The 26,071-nt window shown below is 38.2% G+C and overlaps 1 protein-coding gene and 2 pseudogenes across 1 annotated transcript; 1 reads left to right on the top strand and 2 right to left on the bottom strand.

Moving 5' to 3' along the window:
* Window positions 1-16,035: 16,035 nt before the first annotated feature.
* LOC145803938 (L-type lectin-domain containing receptor kinase IX.1 pseudogene) lies at window positions 16,036-16,764 on the bottom strand (annotated as a pseudogene).
* A 1,681-nt stretch (window positions 16,765-18,445) lies between these two features.
* On the bottom strand, window positions 18,446-19,501 carry LOC114311094 (L-type lectin-domain containing receptor kinase IX.1 pseudogene; annotated as a pseudogene).
* A 3,978-nt stretch (window positions 19,502-23,479) lies between these two features.
* Window positions 23,480-23,935, top strand: LOC145803937 (uncharacterized). The gene has a single exon (XM_082897318.1). It carries the CDS (start codon window positions 23,480-23,482, stop codon window positions 23,933-23,935), a length of 456 nt encoding a protein of 151 aa, XP_082753444.1.
* The last annotated feature ends 2,136 nt before the right edge of the window (window positions 23,936-26,071 follow it).

Here is a 26,071-nt window from a genome sequence, read left to right as displayed (position 1 = left end):
TTTTCTCATAGGAGTTGATTTTTTCCATCACTACCGATCAACAATTGGATCATTTGAGAGCTTGAAAATAAAATAAGGATGATTATTCAATCAATACATATATAAATTCATATATATACTTGTATAGGGAGATTTTTAGGAGAAAAAAAAAATTATCCGAAAAAAGTACAGATAATGTATACGCAGATAACGAGATTGTGCGAGATCGAGAGAGATCGAGAGAGAGGGAGACAGAGAGAGAGAGGGAGAGAGAAGAATCGATGAAACTGAGATTGGAAGACCAACCCTCAGACGGCGCTGATCTTGCACAACCTGTTTAGCACGGGCCCTAACCTCATATGGATCAATCTTGGATTGAGGGCGAACTAGAGCATATACAACTCATCAATCATTGAAACGAGAGAGACGGGAAGGAAGAGCTTCTGAGAGAGAGAGAGAGAGAGAGACGGTGGAGCTCACCTTAGGAGACAATGGTGTAGATGATGATGGAGACGATGGTGCAGATGGTGGAGACCGATCTGAATCTCTGAATCTCTGCGATGAAATCACTGAGATGAAATCGCTCTGAATCTTTGTGATGAAATCACTGAGATGAATCTCTGAATTGCTCTGATAAGGGTTTAGAGAGGGTTGAGAAGGAGATTTAGAGAAAGAAAGAGAGACAGTGGTGGAGCTTCGAAATCGCTCTGAGATTTAGAGAGAGAGAGAGAGAGAGAGAGAGAGCTCGAAAATTTGGGTCTTAGGTGAGTCTGAGATTCAAAATTAGGCTTTGAAAAGAGGAGACCAAGCGCGTGAGGCACAACACATTTGGAGGCGTTTAAAACGCCACCTATTATTAAACGGTGTCGTTTTGTTAAACAAATATGCGACGTTTTATAAAACGTCGTTAAATGTTAAAAAAAAGTGACGTTTAAAAATGCGTCGTTAAAAAAACACCGCCTAAACCTCTTTTTCCTGTAGTGAGTGATTTTGTGACAACCACCTCCTTAATTAAGCAAATTAATTATATTAATTATATGCTTATTGTTAATTATGTGATTTTGTGTTAATTGTGCCGTATGATATATGCTTGCATTGATTGGTATTGTCTTGTGATTGTGAATGCGGATATGTATGATTTAGACTTGTCTGCTCGTTAATTTTAACAAGTTAGAATTTAGAAATTAGATAGGAATTAGAGCCTAATTTATCTTAATATAATTTAATCAAGTGTAATTAAGACTATTCGATGATGAGAGTAATTTAATTTGAATCAAGTTGATTTTAATTTAGTTAGTCTAATTAATTTGAGTCTGATGCATTTTACTCATCAAAAGAATATAGAAGATAGAGCTAGTGGATCTTGTTGGGTAGTCTTACACTATACACGTAGAGAGAGAGGAAGAAAAGACTTGGTGAGAGAGCTCAGCTAGAGAAGGAAGTTAGGAAGAACGAGAAAGTGAAAGGAAACTTAAAATCTTCACCAATTAACCAATTAAGGTAAGAAATTTCCACCAAATTTCATGAAATTGAAACGCTTCCCTGGTAATCCTTTAGACTTTGAACTGTTTTAAGTAAAGATCATGATTAATTACAAGAGTAGGGGTGTAAATTGATGTTAGGAATTCATATGATCACATAAAGAAGGAATTGTGGATATTAACTTGAATTAGCAACATGCATGGCATGAATTCAAGACACTATTGTTTCTATGCATATTTGTTGCACAAGTCTAAGGTTGCGTTTGGTAGAACTTTCTAACTATGATTTGAGAGTATGAGTTGTATTTTGAGTTTGTGAGTTTTGAAATTATACAAAAACTTACAACTCATAACCAAACATACAATTCAAAATTCTATTAAAGCACACAAAATTTTTTTAAAAATTTGGAAAATATATTTTTTGAATATATAAAAATTAACATATCAATTGCAAAAATAAAAAATAAAAAAAAATTTGTTTTATTCCGGTCAATCGGCCGAACGACTGGTAGGATGTCCGGTAGGACATCAGGTGGGACGACCGGGTAGGCCAAATTTCAAAAAAAAAAAAAATTTGAAAATCGCGCTTTACAGAGAGTTTTCTGCAGAGTTTTGTGTTTGTTGTGGAAAACTAGTTCCAAAACTCAATCCAAACATGATGTTCCAATAGGGGGTAGAATCAGGATTTGAAAATCCTTCCAAACAGAGCCTAAAAGTTTTGAAAGGATTTTCTCATCAATTTTTAAATTTGAAGCTTTGAAATACATGGTTTATGTGTCTATGTTTTATTTGGAGTCTTGAGCTTTCAAATTGGCAATTTGGACATTGTTTACAAGTTTTGATTGTGTTTCATGATCAAGGCTCAAAGTCAAGCATGTTTATATGTTTTTGTTTTGTTTTTGGGAGGAAAACTCCATGCATTTTAAAGAATTAGAGCTCAATTTGTATTAGTTATGAACTTGTGTTTACACTTTAAGAATGTGAACTCCTTGCATGATTTTGAAGCTTCAATTGAAGTTATGTATTTTGTTCCAAGCTAAATATGTTTAATTCAAGGTGTTATGTCAAGTTTTTGGAAGTGAAATGCATGAAAATGGGCCTGATTTTGTAAAGGAATGCATTGCCCAAAACAAGAGCATTTTTGGACAGTTTTTCACCTAGCGCCACACGTGCGGCTTGGAGCCCCACATGTGCGAAAAATAGGGCAGATTTGAGGAACATTCTGCTTAAATTGTAGGTGCGAGAGGCACGCACGGAGATGGTCCCGCACGTGCGGTAGTTAGGGTGGTCCCGGTTTTGTTTTTGCTCTTCTTTTCTACCTTTCGGGCCTCCATTTGCATGGTTTTAAAGTGCATTCGTTCATGTGCATTTGCATCTCATGAACACAAATGAATATATAACGAAAGTTAAAACTGAAGGATTGAACAACAAATAGAAATTGATCAAGTAAACAACAAACTGAATAGAAATAGAAATGATTGCGCAAAGGAATGGCATGATTGTAATTGAGTTGTGCTTGAATCTGTTTGTTTAGGTTGAATGCCGCAATTTTAGTGCATTTAAGCACCTATATCGAGGAGCCCACTGTGAGTAACAATGTTGTAAAACTATGTTCAATTATAATTATTTTCTGATTGATTGACTATATTACTTTATGAAATGAGATTGTTTACTGAATGAATGTTGTCCTACTTTTGTAAACTGTACTCGTGGCATCCATAGCAACTGACTGTTATTGCTACTGCTACTGCTACTATTACTGTTACTGCTACTATTACAGAGATCTCTGTTAGTTCCAATTTGTGGAACTACTATTACTGTATTAATGGCCATCAACTGCTTGTTTGGTTCTTAAGACCTACTGAACTGTTCTGTTATAGGATGTACCACGTAAGACTATAATGATTTCATATGACACTAAAATGTATGAATACTGCTTATTGAACTGATTTATTACTGAAATTGATTGTTTCAATTGTTATAAGGACATCATTCATAAACCTTTACGCATTTGTTATTCACTGTGATTTAGCTCACGGTTTATTATATATGTAGGTGGCCAAGCACCGGAGCAAAATTAGCGGCGTCAACCTAATCCCGTTTTGTCAAGCCAACCTATTGTGCCTCACTGTAAGGTTTCAAACCGTTATTGTCAAGGCTTTTTGGGGTGACTTAATTCCATCCTTTTTGAATGATTATATGACGTCAAGTGAATGTTTTCTAACTTGTTTTTGGCTTGGGATTTAATTCTCTAACATGTCTTTTATTTTGTACTTAGATGTGTTTTGGATTTAAGTGTTGATTATATGTTTGGACTTGGACTTATGTGTATATCGGTAAATATATATAGAAGTTGTCTGCTCATTTAAGTCCTCACAGCTCTTCGGACATTATGTTTTAATGTTTATTGGCTTCTGCCGGCCTCTCTTATTGTATAATTGTTATTACTGTTAAGCCGGCCTTTGGTAATCATAAATTACTGGCCGGTTACGATGCTAAACCCTTAGGGCCGGGTTTGAGTCGTGACAGATTTTTCATAACAGTATTAAGATTTGACCAAATTTCAACAAAATCAAGAAGCCCCCAATTAATTTTAACTTTTATAGCATTTGTAAGCTAAAAAATTAATATTCAGTCTAACTAATTTAAGTTCACAATCTAAAAAAGGATATGTATGGATTATGTAATTTTGATTACTAATTATGGATCTAAAAATACGAGAAAAATAATATTTAATTGATACTTTGTTGTAACTGATTTAATTCTTATTTGGTATTATAATTTTAGATATTTATTTATTTGTTTATTTTATGGATTTTTTTAAATTATAAAGCAACAAAATCATATTTTTCTTTCTTTGAGTTTTTGTAATGGTTTCTTCATGTCTTAATCTATCAATGCAAGTAAATGTAATATATAATTTTAGTGATTTTATATTAAAGTATCATTTTTATAGGTATTAGCAAATAAAAAAAATTATATTCCTCATTTTACCAACAAAAAAAAAAAAATCGTGTGATTATGTATTGAGGGCCCCATTTCAAAAATTTGTGTAGCCCCTTCACCAACTCAGGGCCAGCCCTACACTTTTGCCAATAACCAAATCCAACCACTCCTTTCACTTATTTTTGAAACATATTTTTAAAATATATGTGGACACCAAATGTGTTTGTAATCTTTTTGTTTGTTTCATATTTTCTGTCATGAACAAAAATGGTACTGTAAATGTTACCGAACGACACCTACCAGTCCTTCCACATGAAACTGGTCTGTGATGCCACTACCTATCACAGTTGTAGGGCCATAAGTTGAATATTCAACATCAAGGTTTTGGTGAGGAGTCATACAAGAACAAATAAAATTTTAATATATATCCAGAAACAGTACACTGTGAAAATGACATTTGTCGTGCGTGATTGTTAAGACTATTGTAAGCTTGTGTTTATTATTGACAAGGGCAAGCTTCTACCTTTCAACATGATTGACAACTTGCCAATTAATTCTGTATTTCAAATGTTCTGTAGATATGCAAAGAATATTAAAAAAAAAAAAAGGGATAGTTGGATTAACAGTTGTTCTGTAGATATGTACAAAAATTTAAAAAACAAATAGCTAGAATTAAAACATAATTGACATATAGCTTCATGGTCATTCTTCCAAATATTTTGTAGATATACAATTAAAGAATATTAATAAAAGAAAAAAAGAAAGACACAACTTCAATCACATGAATCTTCAAACATTTCAACCAATGTTTATTTGTAGTTAACATTCAGATATATATATATATATATATCTTTGTGTGCTAAATTTTACACAAGTTACGTCTTTGTAGGGAAAAATGAACAAAAACCATCTGCAAACTTGGAATGTACTAATGGCACTCCGAAAATCCTCTTTTGACAAGTACACTTTATATATTATATGTATTATATTGACCATTTTATTACTTTCTATGTATGTATATTTAACATTTGATGATCATGAATGAACATCTATATTTGGTGGATACATTATTTAGTACCTATACAAATTACAACAATAGTAAGAACTGTGAAATTAATATTTAAGAACTTTGATTTTACTCAGCTCGAAAACTTAAATATTGGACTGCATACTTTTTGAATCAATATACTTTTGTATACAAAAGTGATGTAGATGGAGAAGAAGTTGGGGAGGATGAGGCAAACTTGGAGGAATCTGTGTTGTAACTATGGCTTGAAGGCTGCACTTGACCGTTATTAGCAACAGTAATAGAACCATAGGTTAAGAAACCAATGGTGAAGTATTCATTGGAGGAGCAGAATACGTTGCATTATACGACAGAATGGGCAATGGTGCTTCAAAATTAAGCATATGGATTGCTTGTTTAATTGAAGGTCGGAGATTGTGATCCAGGTGAGTACACCAAAGCCTAACAATCATCAAGCATTCCATTTCTTCTTGAACAAAATCTGGGCACATCTTTCAATCCACCGCCACTTCAAGAAGCCTACTGGTACCATAGAGGTCCTATACCCACTCCACTATTCTCATTTGACTTCCTGGGACCTTCAGTGTCATGACCCGAACCCGCCCCCGTGGGTTAAGGACATAACCGGCCAGTAATCATGAGATTACCTATGGCCTCAAACCAAAACAAATGTATTTTTAACAGAGATATAGGGGGCTAAACAGAAGCAGTTCAAAACTTTGTCCATAGAGCTGTGCTTACATGACACATCCATACAACCAAACACATATACATTAATAACTCACAACAGAAATGCAGTAGCATAAGTTCTGTACAAACAGGATCATTCCAAAAACTAAGTCAACCCATGAAAACTATATACAACATATACAAAGACTTCGCCAATATGACAACATAAAACAAAATGAAAAAAGGCGAAGGCGAGTCTCATGCGTGAGACACATGGGCTGACTCTCTAAAACTCGGTTGTTCCACACGGACTTTACTGGGGCTAGGTCTGGACCTCTCTTGGCTCACCTACAAACACATGAATGAGCGTGAGCGATAGTCCAGTGAATAATATCAAATGAAAAGATACAAACGATATGTAGAACAACCTACTCCGAACGGCCTTGGGCCCAATTCACATTTTAGATTAGCATTTATATACACAATTTAAGTCAAGTCACTGTGGTTCCAAACAAACTGGCCTTTGGCCCATTTATCTTTCATTCCTTTCAAAACGGCCTCTAGCCCACTCATTTATGTCAAAACGACCTTTGGCCCATCAATTCATGTCAAAACAGCCTTTGGCCCATCCATTCATGACAAAACGGCCTTTGGCCCATCCATTCATGACAAAACGGCCTTCGGCCCATTCATTCATGTCAAAACGGCCTTTGACCCATCCATTCATGTCAAAACGGCCTTTAGCCCATCCATTCATGACAAAACGGCCTTCGGCCTATCCATTCATGACAAAACGGCCTTCGGCCCATTCATTCATGTCAAAACGGCCTTCGGCCCATACATTCATATCAAAATGGCCTTCGGCCCATTCATTCATGTCAAAACGGCCTTCGGCCCATACATTCATATCAAAACGGCCTTCGGCCCATACATTCATATCAAAACGGCCTTCGGCCCATTCATTCATATCAAAACGGCCTTTGGCCCATTCGTTTATGTCAAAACGTTTGCCCATAATTCAAAAGGAAGTAAGCAATTGGACAAACGACAAGTTTCAAATATTGATATTACTCACAGTGATCGGTTGGTTGGTTTGCCCTGGAGCTCGACCCTACACATTTCATGAACACAAAAGGGTCACCAACAATTCAATTCGTTCTTAAATTCACATTTTCCTCTTTAGGCTTTATTCTTATCTCTTTAACTCATTTACAATGTTTAACACATGCCTAAGAGTGCTTGCAAGTGAAAGAGAACGGAAAACGAAACATAGAATGCGAAAACAAAATTTCAGAAGACAAGGTCCCCGCTCGAGTGTGGACTTCCCCGCTCGAGCGGACCCAAGAGGCCTGCAAAAGTACTGGTTGCATGAAAAATAAGCTCGAGCGCAAAATAGGGCGCTCGAGCGGAAGGCCTGTCTACAAAAGCTCCCCGCTCGAGCGTGAAATATCCCACTCGAGCGGACACCAAGTTTGCAAAAAGTACTGAGAGCACGTATTTCCCGCTCGAGCGGCCATTACCCCGCTCGAGCGGACATCAAAATTCTGGGTTTCTCAGATTGTGTTTTTGAGTTCAAATTCGACCTTCAAGCTAACAATTCTTGCATGCAATGGCTCAAATCTCAAATATAATCATACTAACATGGTATAAGCCCCAAATTACAACCTAATGAAGCTCAATTTCACAAATATATCACATGCATGGCTCATTTTCCACCAAACTCATTACCAACATAACAATTTCATGCATTCAACACTTACATCTTCATAAATTTGTACATGCATGTGGTATACTACTCTCATTCCCAATTTATAAGATGAAGAGATGGTCAAGAACATGATCTTCAACTAAAAACTTACATGCATGAGTTCTAAGACTTCAAATTCGACAAAACCAACCCATCTCATGCTCTACATCATCACACAACTTTAAACACCCAAGATTACACATTAAATTCATGAATTCAAGAATCAATGCTTATCTAGAAGCCCAATCTATGGTTAATTCTTGAACTAGACTTCAAATTTCCAAGCTTGAGTCAAAAATTACACAATTCTCTCCCTCTCTCTCTAACAGTCGGCCCCTCTCTCTTTCTTAGAGTTTGATCAGCCCAAGTGAAGATACAAGAGGGAATGGAAGGTGTAGTGCTCTTACACAACAAATCCCACTAACCAAAATTACAAATATTAACAATTTGAGCACAAAGGCATTAAATAAATCAATTTAATCTAACCCGAATCAATTTTCAATTAAATTTCACCGTAGGCTCTAAAAATTACGCTAATCATAATGGCGCAATTAATTCCGGGTTCTGTGGTCGACAAGGCCTTCAATTTAATTTTCAAAGCAGATAATCAAACAGATATTCCTACAGTGAACAAGTAGAATTTCAAAACCACATATATTCACATAATGGCACACAAAATCATATCAATCACATAATCATACTCAAATTAATGACCAATTAGCATACCACGGAACAGGGGTATCACAGTCTTCCCCCCTTTAGGAAGTTTGGTCCTCCAAACTTAGTTTACCTTCGTCAGGAAACAAATGTGGATAGTGTAGTCGCATTTCCTCCTCTTTTTCCCACATGGCATCCGTCCCATAGTGTTCTTTCCTTTCAACTTTCACCATTGGGATGGACTTGTTTCTCAGTTGCTTCACTTGTCGGTCAACAACTCGTTCCGGCCATTCAGTGTACTCCATATTTTCATCCAAAGCTACCTGGTGATAGTCAATCACATGAAGTGGGTCTTGGAGGTAACCCCTCAACATTGACACATGAAACACAATATGGATTTGTTTAAATCTTGGTGGCAAAGCAACTCTGTAAGCAACTGGGCCAAGCCTTTCCAAAATCTGAAACGGCCCAATGTAACGGGGCGACAACTTGCCCTTCTTTCCAAACCTGACTTGGCCTTTCATCGGAGACACACGGATGAATACATGGTCACCAACCTCATACTCAAGAGGTCTTCTTCGAACATCTGCATAATTCTTCTGTCGGTCCTGAGCTGTTTCGAGCCTTTGCCGAATAATCTTGATTTTCTCAGAAGTGTGTTGCACAATTTTAGGCCCAAGTAAAGCTCTATCCCTGACCTCTGTCCAACAAATAGGTGATCTACACCTCCTACCATACAAAGCCTCGTATGGTGCCATACCGATGTTGGAGTCAAACTATTATTGTAAGCAAATTCTGCAAATGGCAAGTAATCTTCCCAACTCCCCTGAAAATCCAAGGCACACATCCGAAGCATATCTTCCAAAGTCTGTATTGTTAGTTCTGATTGCCCATCTGTTTGTGGGTGGAATGCAGTACTAAATCTCAATTCTGTTCCCATAGCTTCGTGCAAATTTTTTCACAATCTAGATACGAATTTTGGATCTCTATTCGACATAATAGATACTGAAACCCCATGTAAACGAACAATCTCATCAACATCAATAGTAGCCAATCTATAAGCAGTAAATGTAGTTTTGACAGGCAGAAAATGTGCAGATTTAGTAAGTCTATCAACTACAACCCAAATAGAATCCAAACCTCGAGAAGTCCGAGGTAGGACAACAACAAAATCCATGGTCACATGCTCCCACTTCCATTCAGGAATAGGGAGAGGTTGAAGTAGACCGCCTGGTTTCTGATGTTTAGCTTTGACTTGCTGACACTGAAGACACTTGAACACATATCCTGTAATCTCTTTCTTCATTTTAGGCCACCAATAGGTTTGTTTCAAATCTCGATACATTTTATTATTACCCGGATGCATAGCAAATACGGATCTATGGGCTTCATCTAAAACCCTCTTCTTTAGTTCCGGGATATCTGGAACACGCATTCGATATCGAAACCTCAACACTTCATTCTCAATGCTATACTCTACCTTCGGATTTGTCTCAAATTCATCAATCACATTCTTGAGGAATTCATCCTCCTTCTATTTCTGTTTAATTTCTTCAATGATTGCCGGTTCGGCTATAATAACGGCTATCAATCCGCCCTGTTCACACATTACCACTTCAATTTTAGATTTCTCAAAATCTTGCAAGATCTCTTTCTGTTCGGTAAGCAACCAAGCCATACTCCCCATTGACTTTCTACTCAAGGCATCAGCAATTGTATTAGCTTTCCCAAGGTGATATCGAATCTCTAGATCGTAATCCTTTATCAATTCTAGACATCTCCCCTGTCGCATATTCAACTCTTTCTGTGTGAAAAAGTATTTCAAACTTTTGTGATCCGTGAAGACTTCACACTTTGCTCCATACAGATAATGTCGCCAAATTTTCAGAGCAAAAACGACTGCGGCCAATTCTAGGTCATGTGTTAGATAATTCTTCTCGTGTGGCCTCAACTGTTAGGAGGCATAAGCAATAACCTTTCCGTTCTGCATTAACACACAACCCAAACCTTTATAAGACGCATCACTGAAAATTACAAAATTCTCCGTACCTAAAGGTAGTGTCAAAATTGGTGCAGTGGTCAGTCTTGTCTTCAATTCATGAAAGGCTAATTCTCTTTCATCGTTCCACTCAAAAGGTTGCCCCTTACGGGTCAGTTGGGTAAGAGGTACAACTATTTTTGAAAAATCTTTCACAAACCTCCTATAATTCCCTGCTAAGCCCATGAAGCTATAGACTTCTGTCACGTTTGTTGATGTAGGCCAATTCATTGTTGCTTCTATTTTCTAGGGGTCCACCGAAATTCCTTCCTTGTTAATTACATGCGCTAAGAAAACAACTTCATCCAACCAAAACTCACATTTCTTTAGTTTAGCAAATAATTTCCTTTCCCGAAGTATTTGTAAGACAGTTCTCAAATGGTGTTCATGTTCAAGTCTATCTTTACAATATATCAAAATATTATCGATGAAAACTACAACAAACTCATCAAGGTAGGTTTTAAAAATTAGGTTCATTAGATCCATAAATGCTGCCGGAGCATTAGTCACCCCAAATGGCATAAAGGAACTCAAAATGACCATACCTTGTTTTAAACGCCATTTTCTCAACATCCTCTGCCTTAACTTTCAGCTGATGATACCCGGATCTCAAATCGATCTTAGAAAACACCTGTGATCCTTGCAACTGGTCAAATAAATCATTAATACGGGGTAGGGGGTATTTGTTCTTTATTGTTACCTTATTAAATTCTTGGTAATCGATGCACAAAAGCAAAGTTCTATCCTTCTTTTTCACAAACAACACTGGTGCACCCCAAGGTGAAGTGCTAGGTCTGATAAACCCCTTGTCAAGTAGGTCTTGCAACTGTTCTTTCAATTCTTTCATTTCAGCGGTAGCCATTTTGTAGGTAGTTTTAGAAATGGGCTGGGTGCCCGGCACAGTTTCAATAGTAAACTCTATCTCCCTATCTACCAATTCCCCTGGTAATTCATTTGGAAACACATCTGAAAATTCTCTAACAATAGGGATATCGTTCAATTCAGCATTCACAGATTGTTCAGACAGCACATAGCACAAATAACCCTGGCACCCTTTCCTGATCAGTTTACATGCTTTCATTGCAGATATTAAATAAGGTGGAGGCACTACCCCATTACCCATGAACACAATCTCTTTTTGTTCTGGTGGTTTAAACACAACCTGTTTTGTCACACAGTCAATGGTGGCACAATACTTGGTTAACCAATCCATGCCTAAAATTACATCAAAATGCCTAAAGTTCAAGGGCAACAAATCTACATATAGGATAGCATCCTCAACACACATTTCACAAAACCGGTATATAGATTCACACAATACAGATTCCCCAGATGGAGTAGACACACATAGCAGATATGGCAATAATTCTAAGGGTTTATTCAATCTAGATGCGAATGCATATGTCATAAAAGAGTGTGTGGATCCGGAATCAATTAATACAAAAGCATCCTGATTACATATAGAAATGGTACCTGAGACAACTACGTTGGCATTCCGTGTATCGCCCGAAACAAGCGCAAAAACTCTCCCCTGTCTCACGGCATCCCCAGTGGTAGCGGATCTCAAAGTATTTCCCAGTTTCGGGATCGATGCAGTGGAACTAGCAGCTATCTTTTCCCCATTCTGATTACAATCTCGGGCCATATGCCCTTGTTTCCCACATTGAAACAGGCTCCTGACACACGGTAACAAACTCCATGGTGCTTTCTGCTACAAATATTGCACATGGGAGCTGTGTCTCGGGAAGAATTTGAAGTATTTGAGGAGCCTGTATTTTGCTTCTTTGAAAATTTCTTCTTTGAAAAGAAGCCTTGCCTTTTGTTACTCTTCCATTCTGTTGTTGACTTGGTCCGTCTAGCTATGTTAGCCTCTGATATGATAGCCCTGTCTAGCACCCCAATGTAGGTCTCTAGCTTCAAAACATTCACTCTTTCTAGGATGCCACTTCGGAGCCCACCTTCAAAGTGTCTCGCCTTCTTATAGTCAGTATCAATTACATGTGGTGCAAACCTGGCCAATTCGGTGAATTTGGCCTCATACTCAGCTACGGTCATACTGTCTTGCTTTAGTTCCATGAACTCAGCTACTTTCCTATCCTGAACACACTGCGGGAAGTACTTGTCGTAGAAAATTTCCAAAAATGTTGCCCAATTAGCATCTTTGTAATTCTCACGCATCAACATTCACTATCTTCTTGCTTCGTCTTCTAGCATAAAGGTGGCTAGAAGCACTTTCTATGTATCCAAACACGGAAACACTTCAAACACCCAAGCTTCAGCTTTCAAAGGATCTAATCCACCATGGAACTATGGTGGTTTCATTTTCTTGAACTCTTTGGTGAGAGCTATGATTCGGTCATCATTCTGATTATCTGGCATGGGTGGTGCCAGAGGTGGAGGTGGCGGATGTGGTTGCTGCCACTGTTATTGCCACTCCTGTTGCTGTCTCAAAGTTTCTGCCATTCCCTGTATCAGTCTTTCCATCCTGTCCAGTCTGGCAGTAGAAGATTTCTCTATCTCATCACCTCTTGTTCTCACCATCTGATTAAACTTACATTATACTTCATACAAAATATTTACAAGTATGCATATATTAAAGAGCATACATATTCAAAATAATTTGCACAGCAAGCAAATCACAAACTTATAACACATAGTTGTTCACATTGAAACATTTAGATGCATCCTCGATACTATCAAATTCAAACTTATCACATGAATGCATCCTATATCTTTTCTAGACGCTTATTGCTCTTTTGGACAGGTGTGTGAGTTATTAACTCGTGCTCTAATACCATTCTGTCATGACCTGAACCCGCCCCCGTGGGTTAAGGACATAACCGGCCCGTAATCATGAGATTACCTACGGCTATTTTTAACAGAGATATAAGGGGCTAAACGAAAGCAGTTCAAAACTTTGTCCATAGAGCTGTGCTTATGTGACACATCCATACAACCAAACACATATACATTAATAACTCACAACAGAAATGCAGTTGCATAAGTTCTGTACAAACAGGATCATTCCAAAAACTAAGTCAACCCATGAAAACTATATACAACATATACAAAGACTTCGCCAATATGACAACATAAAACAAAATGACAAAAGCGAAGGCGAGTCTCATGTGTGAGACACATTGGCTGACTCTCCAAAACTTGGTTGTTCCACACGAACTTTACTAGGGCTGGGTCTGGACCTCTCTTGGCTCACCTACAAACACATGAATGAGCGTGAGCGATAGCCCAGTGAATAATATCAAATGAAAAGATACAAACGATATGTAGAACAACCTACTCCGAACGGCCTTGGGCCCAATTCACATTTTAGATTAGCATTTATATACACAATTTAAGTCAAGTCACTGCGGTTCCAAACAAACTGGCCTTTGGCCCATTTATCTTTCATTCCTTTCAAAATGGCCTCTGGCCCACTCATTTATGTCAAAACGGCCACCACTCATTTATGTCAAAACGGCCTTTGGCCCATCCATTCATGTCAAAACGGCCTTGGCCCATCCATTCATGACAAAACGGCCTTCGGCCCATCCATTCATGATAAAACGGCCTTCGGCCCATTCATTCATGTCAAAACGGCCTTTGGCCCATCCATTCATGACAAAACGGCCTTTGGCCCATTCATTCATGTCAAAACGGCCTTTGGCCCATCCATTCATGTCAAAACGGCCTTCGGCCCATCCATTCATGACAAAACGGCCTTTGGCCCATCCATTCATGACAAAACGGCCTTCGGCCCATACATTCATGACAAAACGGTCTTCGGCCCATTCATTCATGACAAAAGGGCCTTCGGCCCATTCATTCATGTCAAAATAGCCTTCGGCCCATACATTCATATCAAAACGGCCTTCGGCCCATTCATTCATATCAAAACGGCCTTCGGCCCATTCGTTTATGTCAAAACGTTTGCCCATAATTCAAAAGGAAGTAAGCAATTGGACAAATGACAAGTTTCAAATATCGATATTACTCACAGTGATCGGTTGGTTGGTTTGCCCTGGAGCTCGACCCTACACATTTCATGAACACAAAAGGGTCACCAACAATTCAATCCGTTCGTAAATTCACATTTTCCTCTTTAGGCTTTATTCTTATCTGTTTAACTCATTTACAATGTTTAACACATGCCTAAAGTGCTTGCAAGTGAAAGAGAACGGAAAACGAAACACAGAATGCGAAAACAAAATTTCAGAAAACAGGGTCCCCGCTCGAACGTGGACTTCCCCTCTCGAGCGGACCCAAGAGGCCTGCAAAAGTACTGGTTGCATGAAAAATAAGCTCGAGCGTGAAATAGGGCGCTCAAGCGGAAGGCCTGTCTACAAAAGCTCCCCGCTCGAGCGTGAAATATCCCGCACGAGCGGACACCAAGTCTGCAAAAAGTACTGGGAGCACGTATTTCCCGCTCGAGCGGCCATTACCCCGCTCGAACGGACATCAAAATTATGGGTTTCCCAGATTGTGTTCTTGAGTTCAAATTCGACCTTCAAGCTAACAATTCTTGCATGCAACGGCTCAAATCTCAAATATAATCATACTAACGTTGTATAAGCCCCAAATTACAACCTAATGAAGCTCAATTTCACAAATAAATCACATGCATGGCTCATTTTCCACCAAACTCATTACCAACATAACAATTTCATGCATTCAACACTTACATCTTCATAAATTTGTACATGCATGTGGTATACTACTCTCATTCCCAATTTATAAGATGAAGAGATGGTCAAGAACATGATCTTCAACTAAAAACTTACATGCATGAGTTCTAAGACTTCAAATTCGACAAAACAAACCCATCTCATGCTCTACGTCATCACACAACTTTGAACACCCAAGATTACACATTAAATTCATGAATTCAAGAATCAATGCTTACCTAGAAGCCCAATCTATGGTTAATTCTTGAACTAGACTTCAAATTCCCAAGCTTGAGTCAAAAAATACACAATTCTCTCCCTCTCTCTCTCTAACAGCCGGCTCCTCTCTCTTTCTTAGAGTTTGATCAGCCCAAATGAAGATACAAGAGGGAATGAGAGGTGTAGTGCTCTTACACAACAAATCCCACTAACCAAAATTACAAATATTAACAATTTGAGCACAAAGCCATTAAATAAATCAATTTAATCTGACCCGAATCAATTTTCAATTAAATTTCACCGTAGGCTCTAAAAATTACGCTAATCATAATGGCGCAATTAATTCCGGGTTCTGTGGCCGATAAGGCCTTCAATTTAATTTCCAAAGCAGATAATCAAACAAATATTCCTATGGTGAACAGATAGAAATTCAAAACCACATATATTCACATATTGGTACACAAAATCATATCAATCACATAATCATACTCAAATTAATGACCAATTAGCATACCACTGAACAGGGGTATCACATTCAGGTCAATGGGTTTTCTTCCACAAGCAATTTCCAATAACGCAACTCCAAAACTATAAACATCTAATTCTTTACTTCATTTGCTTGTCATGAGGCATTCCGATGCAATGTAACCCATAGTCCCTGCCAAAACTATTGTTTGTAACTCTTTTCCATGGCCAACAAGTCTGGCTAACCCGAAATCCACGAGTTTAGCATTGAAATTTGAATCCAACAAGACATTGCTTGGTTTGACATCCCTGTACGCCACACATTGCTTCCTTTCTTCATGGAGATAAAGCAATGCCGAGGCCAAACCTTGAGCAATTTTGTGCCTTATTGCCCATGTCAACAAACTTTTTTCTTTGAAGAGATGGTAATCTAAGCTTCGATTTTCCATGAACTCATAAATAAGTAAGAGTTCTCTTTTGTTATCACACCAACCAACTAGTTGTAGAAAATTTCTATGCCTCAACCGACTAAGGATCTTCACTTCTGATGTGTACTCCTTTCTTCCCTGTTTTGATCCCTTTGATATCCTCTTCACAACAACATAGGAATTGGATTCCCTCAAAAAACCTCTATAAACCCCATCAAATCCTCCCTCTCCAAGCTTTGGTTCCTCCGCGAAGTTATTTGTTGCACAAAACAATTCACCATATGAAAACTTCTTCAACCCAGTACCTGCCTCAAACGCATTGTCTATGGACATATCAAGGGCAAACTCCTCATCTTCTTCTTGTGCTATTCTTTTCTTCCACAAGACAAAGCCAAGCAATGCCACCCCACCAACCAAAACAATTGAGCCAATTGGCAATCCAGCCATGGTTGGTTGTAAGGAAAATCTTTGATGATTTTGGAGGTATATATGCTGTTAGACATGTAAAAATAGACTTATCCAATTACTTATCAATTAATTGTTCAAAAGTCATGTGATTTGTTGAATTGTCTTTGGGTATTGTTTTCAACCATAATGTTACACTTATCATCTTTTTTACAATAAAGCTCTTTTTATCTTTGTTGATAAAAATAATAATAATAATCTTTTTATTATACAAAAATAACTTAAACAAATTTAAAAAAAAAACTAATTATGTAAAAATTAAGAGAGATACTTTTAATTTCTAATTTCTTATTATTAGAACTTACAATAAGTTGAACCAAATAAATGCCTTTCGAGCATCCATACTTCAAAACCCAATATACGATGCTAGCAATCTCATACATAAAAACAGTAATCCTTTAAATGATTAAGGATTGAAGATGTTTTTCTTTAAACCAAAAAAAAAAAAAAATGGTGTCCAGTCCATTATCATTCTATTTCAATTTGGATTCCTTTCACATTCAAAATTACTTTTTCTCTGTCTCTCTGACGACGGTCACTATGGCCACTTAGACCATCTTTAACGATACCCCTTATATTTTTCTCAAATTTAGCTAAAATATGTCTTTTTTATTTTGGAAAATGAATCACTTTTTTAACTATCATCTCTGTAATCCTCTTTATTTTTTCCTGTGTATGTTTTAAATATTTTTTTTTATTAGATTTTATCAAAAATATTTTTCCCTACTTTCTTCTCCCCCTTCCACCATTTGAAGAAAATATGAGAGATGAGAGAAAAAAAAATCATTTAATTATAGAGAGTAATTAAACTATGCTCAATGTAGGGAGGTGAAAGTACAGTTCCTTTAATTGAAAGTTGAAGAGGGAGGGATTTTTATTTTTTATTTTTATGAAGAGTAAGTGGATTGTTAGAGATGAATTTTTTGTGTTCTGACTTTTAAATTAGAGACAAAATGGGAATAAGAGGCTATTGAAGATTCTCTAACAAACATAAAATTATTGCTTCAACAATAATGCCATTGAAAACTCTTTCCCTTCAACAAGGAAACCACTGACTTCTCTCTTTTTGGGCCTCATACTCTCTTCTCATCGAGTACATCAATTACATATTTTTTTTAGAGTATATACCCTACTAATATAAAAACTTACTATTGGAATTGATAACTAACTTATAGTTGGCTCAAATACAATAAAATATATTGTCCGAGAAATTTTTGAAATCAAATTCAAATTTGCCCACCATAACATTATTATTCATATCTACAAAACTGATGTAGATGAGAGGTAGCTGCCAGAGTATGTTATTGTTGAACACAGTAGAAGCAACATTGAAAACCTGAAACACCCAAGTCATCATGACCATCTTGAACCTTGAATGAAAGCAGGCCCTCTACCTAAATTTTTGTTCTCCTGCACCTAATGCACTCTTAGTTGCACAATCATACCTCAAGATTCATGTGTGTTAAAGATTCCCACCACATCATATAATCAGGAATTTGGAGTGTATTAGGCACAAGGGGAATAAGGATCGAGTACAGAGGACCCCTTAGCTTATGAAAGTGGTGGTTATGTTTAAACTACTAGGGTTTGGTGTGTATTAGGCACAAAGGGAATAAGGATCGAGTACAGAGGACCCCTCTATTTATGAAAGCGATAGTTATGTCTACAACGACAAAACTACTAGGATTGTAGTGTGCTTGGAGGAGATGGTATGATAACTAGCGCTAGAGGATTCTATCATAATCCTCTTGGGAGCCGAGTGAGTTGGCATGGGCATTTTTGATGGAAGGCTAGGCAATGGAGCTTCCAAGTCAACAACTTGAATTGCTTGCTTTATTGAAGGCTTGAGATTGTAATCTGGGTGAGCACACCAAAGCCCAACAATCATCAAGTATTTTATCTGCTCCTCGTTAAAATCTCCCAGTTTCACTTCTGTTGCTCCAAGAAGGTTTCCTCTTCCATAAAGCTCCCAAACCCACTCTACTAGCCTTTCATGACCGTCCCTAGCTATGAGGTCAATAGGCTTTCTTCCGCAGGCAATTTCCAAAGAAACAACACCAAAACTGTAAACATCTAATTCTTTGCTAGCCTTGCTTGTCATGACACACTTGGGAGCCATGTAGATGTAGCCTATTGTTCTGGCTAGGACCGTGGTTTTTAACTCTTTTCCATGGTCAACGAGCCTAGCTAACCCGAAATCTCCAAGTTTTGCATTAAAATTTGAATCCAACATAATGTTGCTCGATTTAATATCTCTATGTAGCATGCATTGTTCCCATTCTTCGTATAAGTACAACAATGCCACAGCCAAACCTTTAGCAATATTGTACCTTGTTAGCCATGTCAAGAAGATGTTGCCTTTGAAGGGATGAGAACCCAAGCTACAATTGGGCATGAACTCGTACACAAGTAGGAGTTTTTTTCTTCCTTGCACCAACTGAGAAGTCGCACAAAATTTTTATGCCTCAACCAGTTGATGATCTTCACTTCTGACGCATACTCTTTAATCCCTTGTTCAGTTTGACACCCTCTTGATAGCAACACAAGCATTTAAGTCTCTCAAGAAACCTCTATAAACGCCGCCAAATCCACCGTGTCCGAGCTTCTCTCCCTCCACAAAGTTTCTTGTTGCAATGGCTAATTCTTTGTATGAAAACTTCTTAGGTCCTGTTTCTCCTTCAAACTCATACAAAACATTGAAATCATGATCATCTTTCATTTTAACCTTGTTGTGTTTCCACTTCTTGAAGCTAAACCAAAGCAAACCCAACCCACAAATTAGAACACAAACACTTACAATAGATCTAGCTAGTACCCCTTTTTTGTTTGTTCTATTTCTATCCTGGTTGGCAAATGCTGGCTCCAAACCAATTGGATTCAACAAATTTGGAGCGATTTGTATATTAGAAGTAAAATTCCAAAAGTGAACAACTTGTATCTTAGCTAACACTCATGTCGTTACAGTGAAGCCCAAAGTAACCCACTCTGGCAAATACGTGCTAAGATCAACTATATGATACAACTTTTGCAGGATTATGATGTTTTCATCAAGATAATCGGTGAATGCAATACTCAAAAATTTTCGAACTAGAATTGTAACTAATTCAGGCCTCATTCATTTTCCCTAAGGGGATTCGACTCAACCATGTCACATTTTTTACAGATTTAATGGAGTTGATGTCGATACCTACATGATCTGAGGGTGAATCATATTCCGGGTTGTGATATGATATGTGTCGAACTCCACTACCACAAATGGATTGGACGATGAGTTGAATGCTAGGTTGAATACTTGTTCACGGCTAACAAGGCCTATACCGCAGCCTTCTTGAAATGGAATTGGGAAACCAACCAGTGCGAGGAAAAATGTTATTCCATTAGCATATGAGGTTTTATTTTGTGAATCAATGACAAAGGAGAAATGGGTATTGAAGTCTGCAAGTGCTCCTCTTGAGGCCTTGTCCCAAAGCTGCATCGGTTTGAAGCACCTGGCCTGAACCACTTGTCATGGTTTTTTCATTTTGGTTTAAGGTTGGTTGGATGACTTTGTTGAAAGCTGAAGCATCTCCATCATATTCTTTGTCATGAATATTCAGATTGAAGCTAGTAAAGCTAAAAGAGAGTTGAGCAGCATCACAATAAAGGACTAGTGTAATAACCCTGACCCCTGATTAATGTAATTCGTGCTTAATTATGCCTAACAATAATTTAGGAAGGATTTGGATCTTATTTGCATGTGTATTGCATTACTTATGTGTTCCTATCTGTTTGCCATAAAATGATTTGTTCATGTTTTTGACTTTAAACTGCGAATTGAAAACCTTATCAGCGTCCGAATCAGAAATCGACTTGATTTATGTGCTAGTTAAGATTTATATATTTTTATGGTAGGTTTAATTAAAATTCGGTTCAGAGCGATTAAATTAGATTAAATTATGTTAATTTATACTTGTTTGAGTAAATTACCAAAATACCACATGGTGGGCCACTATCTAAACCAATGTTTAGACTTGAATTAGGTGTTTTGTTTTCATCACTCTTCTCCATCCACAAGACCAATTCGAGAGAGAGAGAGAGAGAGAGAGAGAGAGAGAGAGAGGAAGAGTAGGAGAATTTGAGTTCATCAAGAATTTGGCTAGGAAATTTGAAGAATTGAAGAAAGGATTGTATAATTAGGCTCCTACACCTTAACATTCAAGACATAAGGTAGAGAATTCATCTTCTCCATTGTGATTTTGAGTTACTTCTTGCATGGTTCATGGTGAATTAGAGTTTAGATTCAAGTTTTGGTTCTAAATGTTGAATTGAGTAGGAATTCTTGCATGCATGTGTATATCATGAAGTTTGAGGTTGTTTTCATAAGAATTCTTGCATGCATGTCCACATTTTTGTTATAGTCCATGAACTCACCATGTTTTGAAGTTAAATCTTGCATTTGATCTTGTTTAAGAACTTTGGAGTTTCAAGGAACCCATACATGTGTTGAATTTGCATTGTTCTTCATGTTCTTGAAGTCTATTTGAAAATTATGTTTAATTGAACTACCTTTGGGTTTTGATTTTTCAAATTGATCTTCAAAACATGTCATATTATGAGTTTACAAGTGTTTCCCAGAAAATTAGCCCAAAAGGATCAAATTTGATGCATTGTAGTTGAGTTTTTAGCTTGAGGTTCGAATTTGGAAATTCTAGATTTTGGACTCACACTCGAGCTGGAAACTCCACGCTCGAGCGTACATACTGAGTTCATGCAGTACGCTCGAGCGGGTAAAATGACGCTCGAGCAGGAATTTCGTGTATCCAGTGCTTTGCCTATGTTTACAGTCTGCTCGAGCGGGGTAATGCACGCTCGAGCGAGGACTTGTGTCTCACGCTCGAGCGGGTATCGATCACCCGTCGAACGTGAATTTCATGTATCCAGTACTTTTACTGTAGCTTAAAGTCCGCTCGAGCGGAGTAATCCACGCTCGAGCGGATTCCTTTTGTCTGCATGTCCGCTCGAGCGTATAAGGCCACGCTCGAGCGGGACCCCTGTTTCAGCAAAATTTTGAAAAGTGTTTTAAAGCGATCTCTGCATCCTCATTCCATCCTAGGCATTCCTAGGCCATGTTTTAGACTCTATAGTGAGGGCAAGAGATTGGAAACACACTAAGAGCCAATGAAATAAGTTTTGTACAATTAGAACGTGTGTTTCAAGTGTGTATTTGTTATGTGTTATGTAGGTCACGTGCCACGTCCTGTCTGATTGATCTGCTCTATCTGTCTGTCTCCAAGCCTACTGTGAGTAATAACTCTGTAAAGTTATGTTTAACCTAAGTATTTTCTAACTGGTATGGTATAATCTGTTTTCTGAAATGCTATCTTACTAATGATGAATGAATGTCCAATTTTCTGAAAAGTATTTGTGGCACCCTTAGTTCACGTGGCCCTCGCCCGGGGGTAACAATACCACGGCCAATCTGTATGTAGCCCTCGCCCGGGGGTAACAATACCGCGGCCAATCTGCACATGGCCCTTGCCGGAGGTAACAATACCATGGCTACTTGCATGCAAGCTATGGACCTTTGTGGTCGTTGGTACCAACTATGTATGTGGGTCTTTGGACCAATCTGTTCTGATAGCTAATGGGTGTACCACGTATGATCTTATGCGAAATCTGAATATGTAAATGTATATGAATCTGTTTCTGTTTGAAGTCTGATTATACTCTGATTTAAATGCTGGATTCTAACTTGTGCTGGACATCATTCATATAACCACTTTACCCTGTTATTATTCATTGGGCATTCACTCACAGTTTATATTATGTATGTAGGTGAGCCGGCACATGGCCAGGGCCAGAGTTGACGGCCTTTTGTACTGTTTTTGTCAGCTAACCGTTGTGCCTCCCGAGGAGGTTCCGATTGATGTCTCTTGCCATGGCTCTTTTTTTTTTTGTATTTCATGTTAGTCTCTGTAACTGTTTGTAAAGTCAGATCTTGGGAAGTTCACTTCTGTAAATATTCTGTAAATATTGTGTATCTGGACTGGCATGTTTATATATCTATAAAAAAATTTTAAAATGTTCCGTCCCATGTATGTTATCACAGCTCATTGGACCATGTCTATTTTGTATTATTACTTCCGTAGCCCCTTATTATTTGTTAATCTGTTCAGAGGCCTCTGGTAATCCATGAATTACTGGCCAGTTACGGTGCTAAGCCTACAGGGGCGGGTTTGGGTCGTGACAGAGTGGTATCAGAGCACGTGTTCTACCGCACACACAGGTCCGTTTGAGCTTAGGATGTCCTAGTAAGAGTTAGGGGCATTCCATCTGCATGTGTGAGTGTGTGGTAATGCAACTGAATATGAAAACTGAATGTACATTTGAATCAAATAAATTGAAGGGAACGAATAAGATTATGCCTGTGTTTATTATCATTTGATGTCTGTGTAGTAAGATGGACAATGCAAGGGAAAGTGGTGAAAGTGAATCTTCGGAGGCCAGCATGGGCTGAATGGAACAGATGTTGGCAGCATTGACTAAAGCCTGGACACAACAATAGAGACAACAACCTTTGCCCCCTCCGCCTCCACCGACACAAGCCGAGGTAGATAATGCTGACATCATCAATCTGACGCAGAAATTTATTAAAATGAAACCACCAACGTTCTATGGTGGAATTGAACCTTTGAAAGCAGAGACGTGGCTACTTGAAATGGAGAAGTTGTATGAAGTGTTCCCTTGTACCGAAACTCAGAAAGTCCTTCTAGCCACCTACACTTTGAAAGATGAAGCTCGCAGGTGGTGGTTACTAATACAAAATGGCATTGGGAATATGACATGGGCACAGTTTAATGCTATCTTCTACGACAAGTACTTTTCCCAATGTTTCAGGGATCGGAAGGTGTCGGAATTCCAAGAACTTAAACAAGGAAGAATGGCTGTAGCAGAATATGAAGCCAAATTCACCGAGTTGGCACGTTTTGCTCCACATATGGTGGATACTGATTACAAGAAAGCACGAAAATTTGAGGGAGGGCTGGACCTAGAAATATTTAACCGAGTGGGTGTCTTAAAATTACCTACTTATGTGGAGGTACTTAATAGGGCATTGACGACAGAAGCCATGATAGCAGCTAAGAAACAAACTACAACACCAACAACAGAATAGAGAGGAAAGAGGACCGGATTCAGTTTCAAGAAAAGCCGGTCAGTTTCGAAGAGGCAATATACAGGATCCTAAGGCAGCTCTAGCCAAAGTAGCGGGTCTACCCCAAACTGCCCCGACTGTGGAAAGAAGCACAGGGGTGCCTGTTATCGAGCATCAAGTGTGTGTTTTCGCTGTGGCAAGACTGGCCACATGGTGAGGGATTGCCCGATGAGAACCAATGAGGTTAACCGTCCTATGACAAGTTCCACCGGGTCTGTTTCCGCAGCAAGACCAAATGCAAGGACCGATGTTAGAGGGAATACAAACAATGAAATATTGAGGCAAAGAAGAGTGTTCGCCTTAGTGCCTGGTGACGTACCCAACACCTATACTGTGGTGTCAGGTACACTCTCTATATATTCTCAAAATGCATGTGTACTGATAGATTCTTGTTCTACACATTCTTTTGTATCGCATGCTTTCTCCCGAAAATTGACTAGACCACTAGAACAAATGACATATGTGTTATTTGTATCCACACCGTCTGGGGATTCTATGATGTGTACCCATGTTTATCCGGCATGTGATATTATGATTGGTGAGATGGTGTTATATGTGGATTTATTACCCTTGGATATTAGTCATTTTGATTGTATTTTGGGGATGGACTGGTTGACTAAATACTGTGCTACCATTGACTGTGCAAATAAAATTGTTGTGTTTAGACCACCGGGTATGCCTGAATTTACTTTTATTGGGAATGGGGTAGTTCCTCCCCCGTATTTGATTTCGACTATGAAAGCTGTAAAACTCCTTAAGAATGGATGTAGGGGTTACCTGTGTTGTATACTGACTGCACCATCTGACAGTACTACTGTAGAAACAATCCCTATTGTTTGTGACTTTCCTGATGTGTTTCCAACTGACTTACCTGGGGACTAAGTTGATAGGGAGATTGAATTCACTGTTGAAGTGTTTTCGAGGACACAACCTATTTCCAAGACTCCCTATAGAATGTCTATCTCTGAATTGAAAGAATTGAAAACCCAACTACAGGAACTGTTAGATAAGAAGTTTATCCGTCCGAGTACTTCACCTTAGGGTGCTCCAGTTTTGTTTGTCAAAAAGAAGGATAGATCTTTGAGATTGTGTATAGACTACCGAGAACTGAATAAAGTGACTATCAAGAACAAATACCCTTTGCCCCGAATAGATGACTTGTTTGATCAACTTCAGGGTGCCCAAGTGTTTTCCAAAATTGACCTCAGGTCCGGGTATCATCCACTAAAGGTTAGAGCTAAGGACATAGAGAAAACTGCATTCCGAACTAGATATGGACATTATGAATTTTCAGTGATGCCATTTGGGATGACCAACGCACCTGCAGCCTTCATGGACCTAATGAATAGGGTGTTTAAATCATATCTGGATGATTTCATTGTTGTATTTATTGATGACATTTTGGTTTATTCTAAAGACAGGGAAGAACATGAGAACCATCTGAGAACCACCTTGCAGATTTTGAGAGAAAAGAAATTGTATGCTAAATTGTCCAAGTGTGAATTCTGGCTTGACAGTGTGGCATTTTTGGGACATGTAATCAACAACGATGGAGTTTCTGTTGACCCTCAGAAAATTGAAGCCGTTGTGGATTGGCCTAGACCAACAAATGTGACAGAAGTCTGAAGTTTTCTGGGACTTGCAGGTTACTACAGGAGGTTTGTGAAAGACTTTTCCAAGCTTGCCCTGCCATTGACTCAATTAACTTAGAAAAATGTGCTATTTGACTGGAATGAACAAAGGGAGGCAGCTTTCCAAGAGTTGAAAACCAGGTTAGTGACTGCACCAATCTTAACTTTGCCTAATGGTACTGATGGGTTTCAAGTGTATAGTGATGCTTCTTATAAAGGCTTGGGGTGTGTACTAATGCAAAACGGAAGGGTGATTGCCTATGCTTCTAGACAACTTCGACCTCATGAAAAGAATTACCCAACACATGACCTTGAATTAGCAGCTGTGGTGTTTGCTCTGAAAATATGGCGCTACTATTTGTATGGGGTAACTTGCGAGGTGTACACAGACCATAAAAGCTTGAAATACTTCTTCACCCAAAAAGAATTGAACATGAGACAGAGGCGATGGTTAGAACTAATCAAG

The sequence above is a fragment of the Camellia sinensis genome, chromosome 12 (assembly GCF_055761805.1).
Source record: "Camellia sinensis isolate YWXY chromosome 12, ASM5576180v1, whole genome shotgun sequence".
Taxonomy (NCBI): Eukaryota; Viridiplantae; Streptophyta; class Magnoliopsida; order Ericales; family Theaceae; genus Camellia; species Camellia sinensis.
This window is presented reverse-complemented; position numbering and strand designations above follow the sequence as displayed.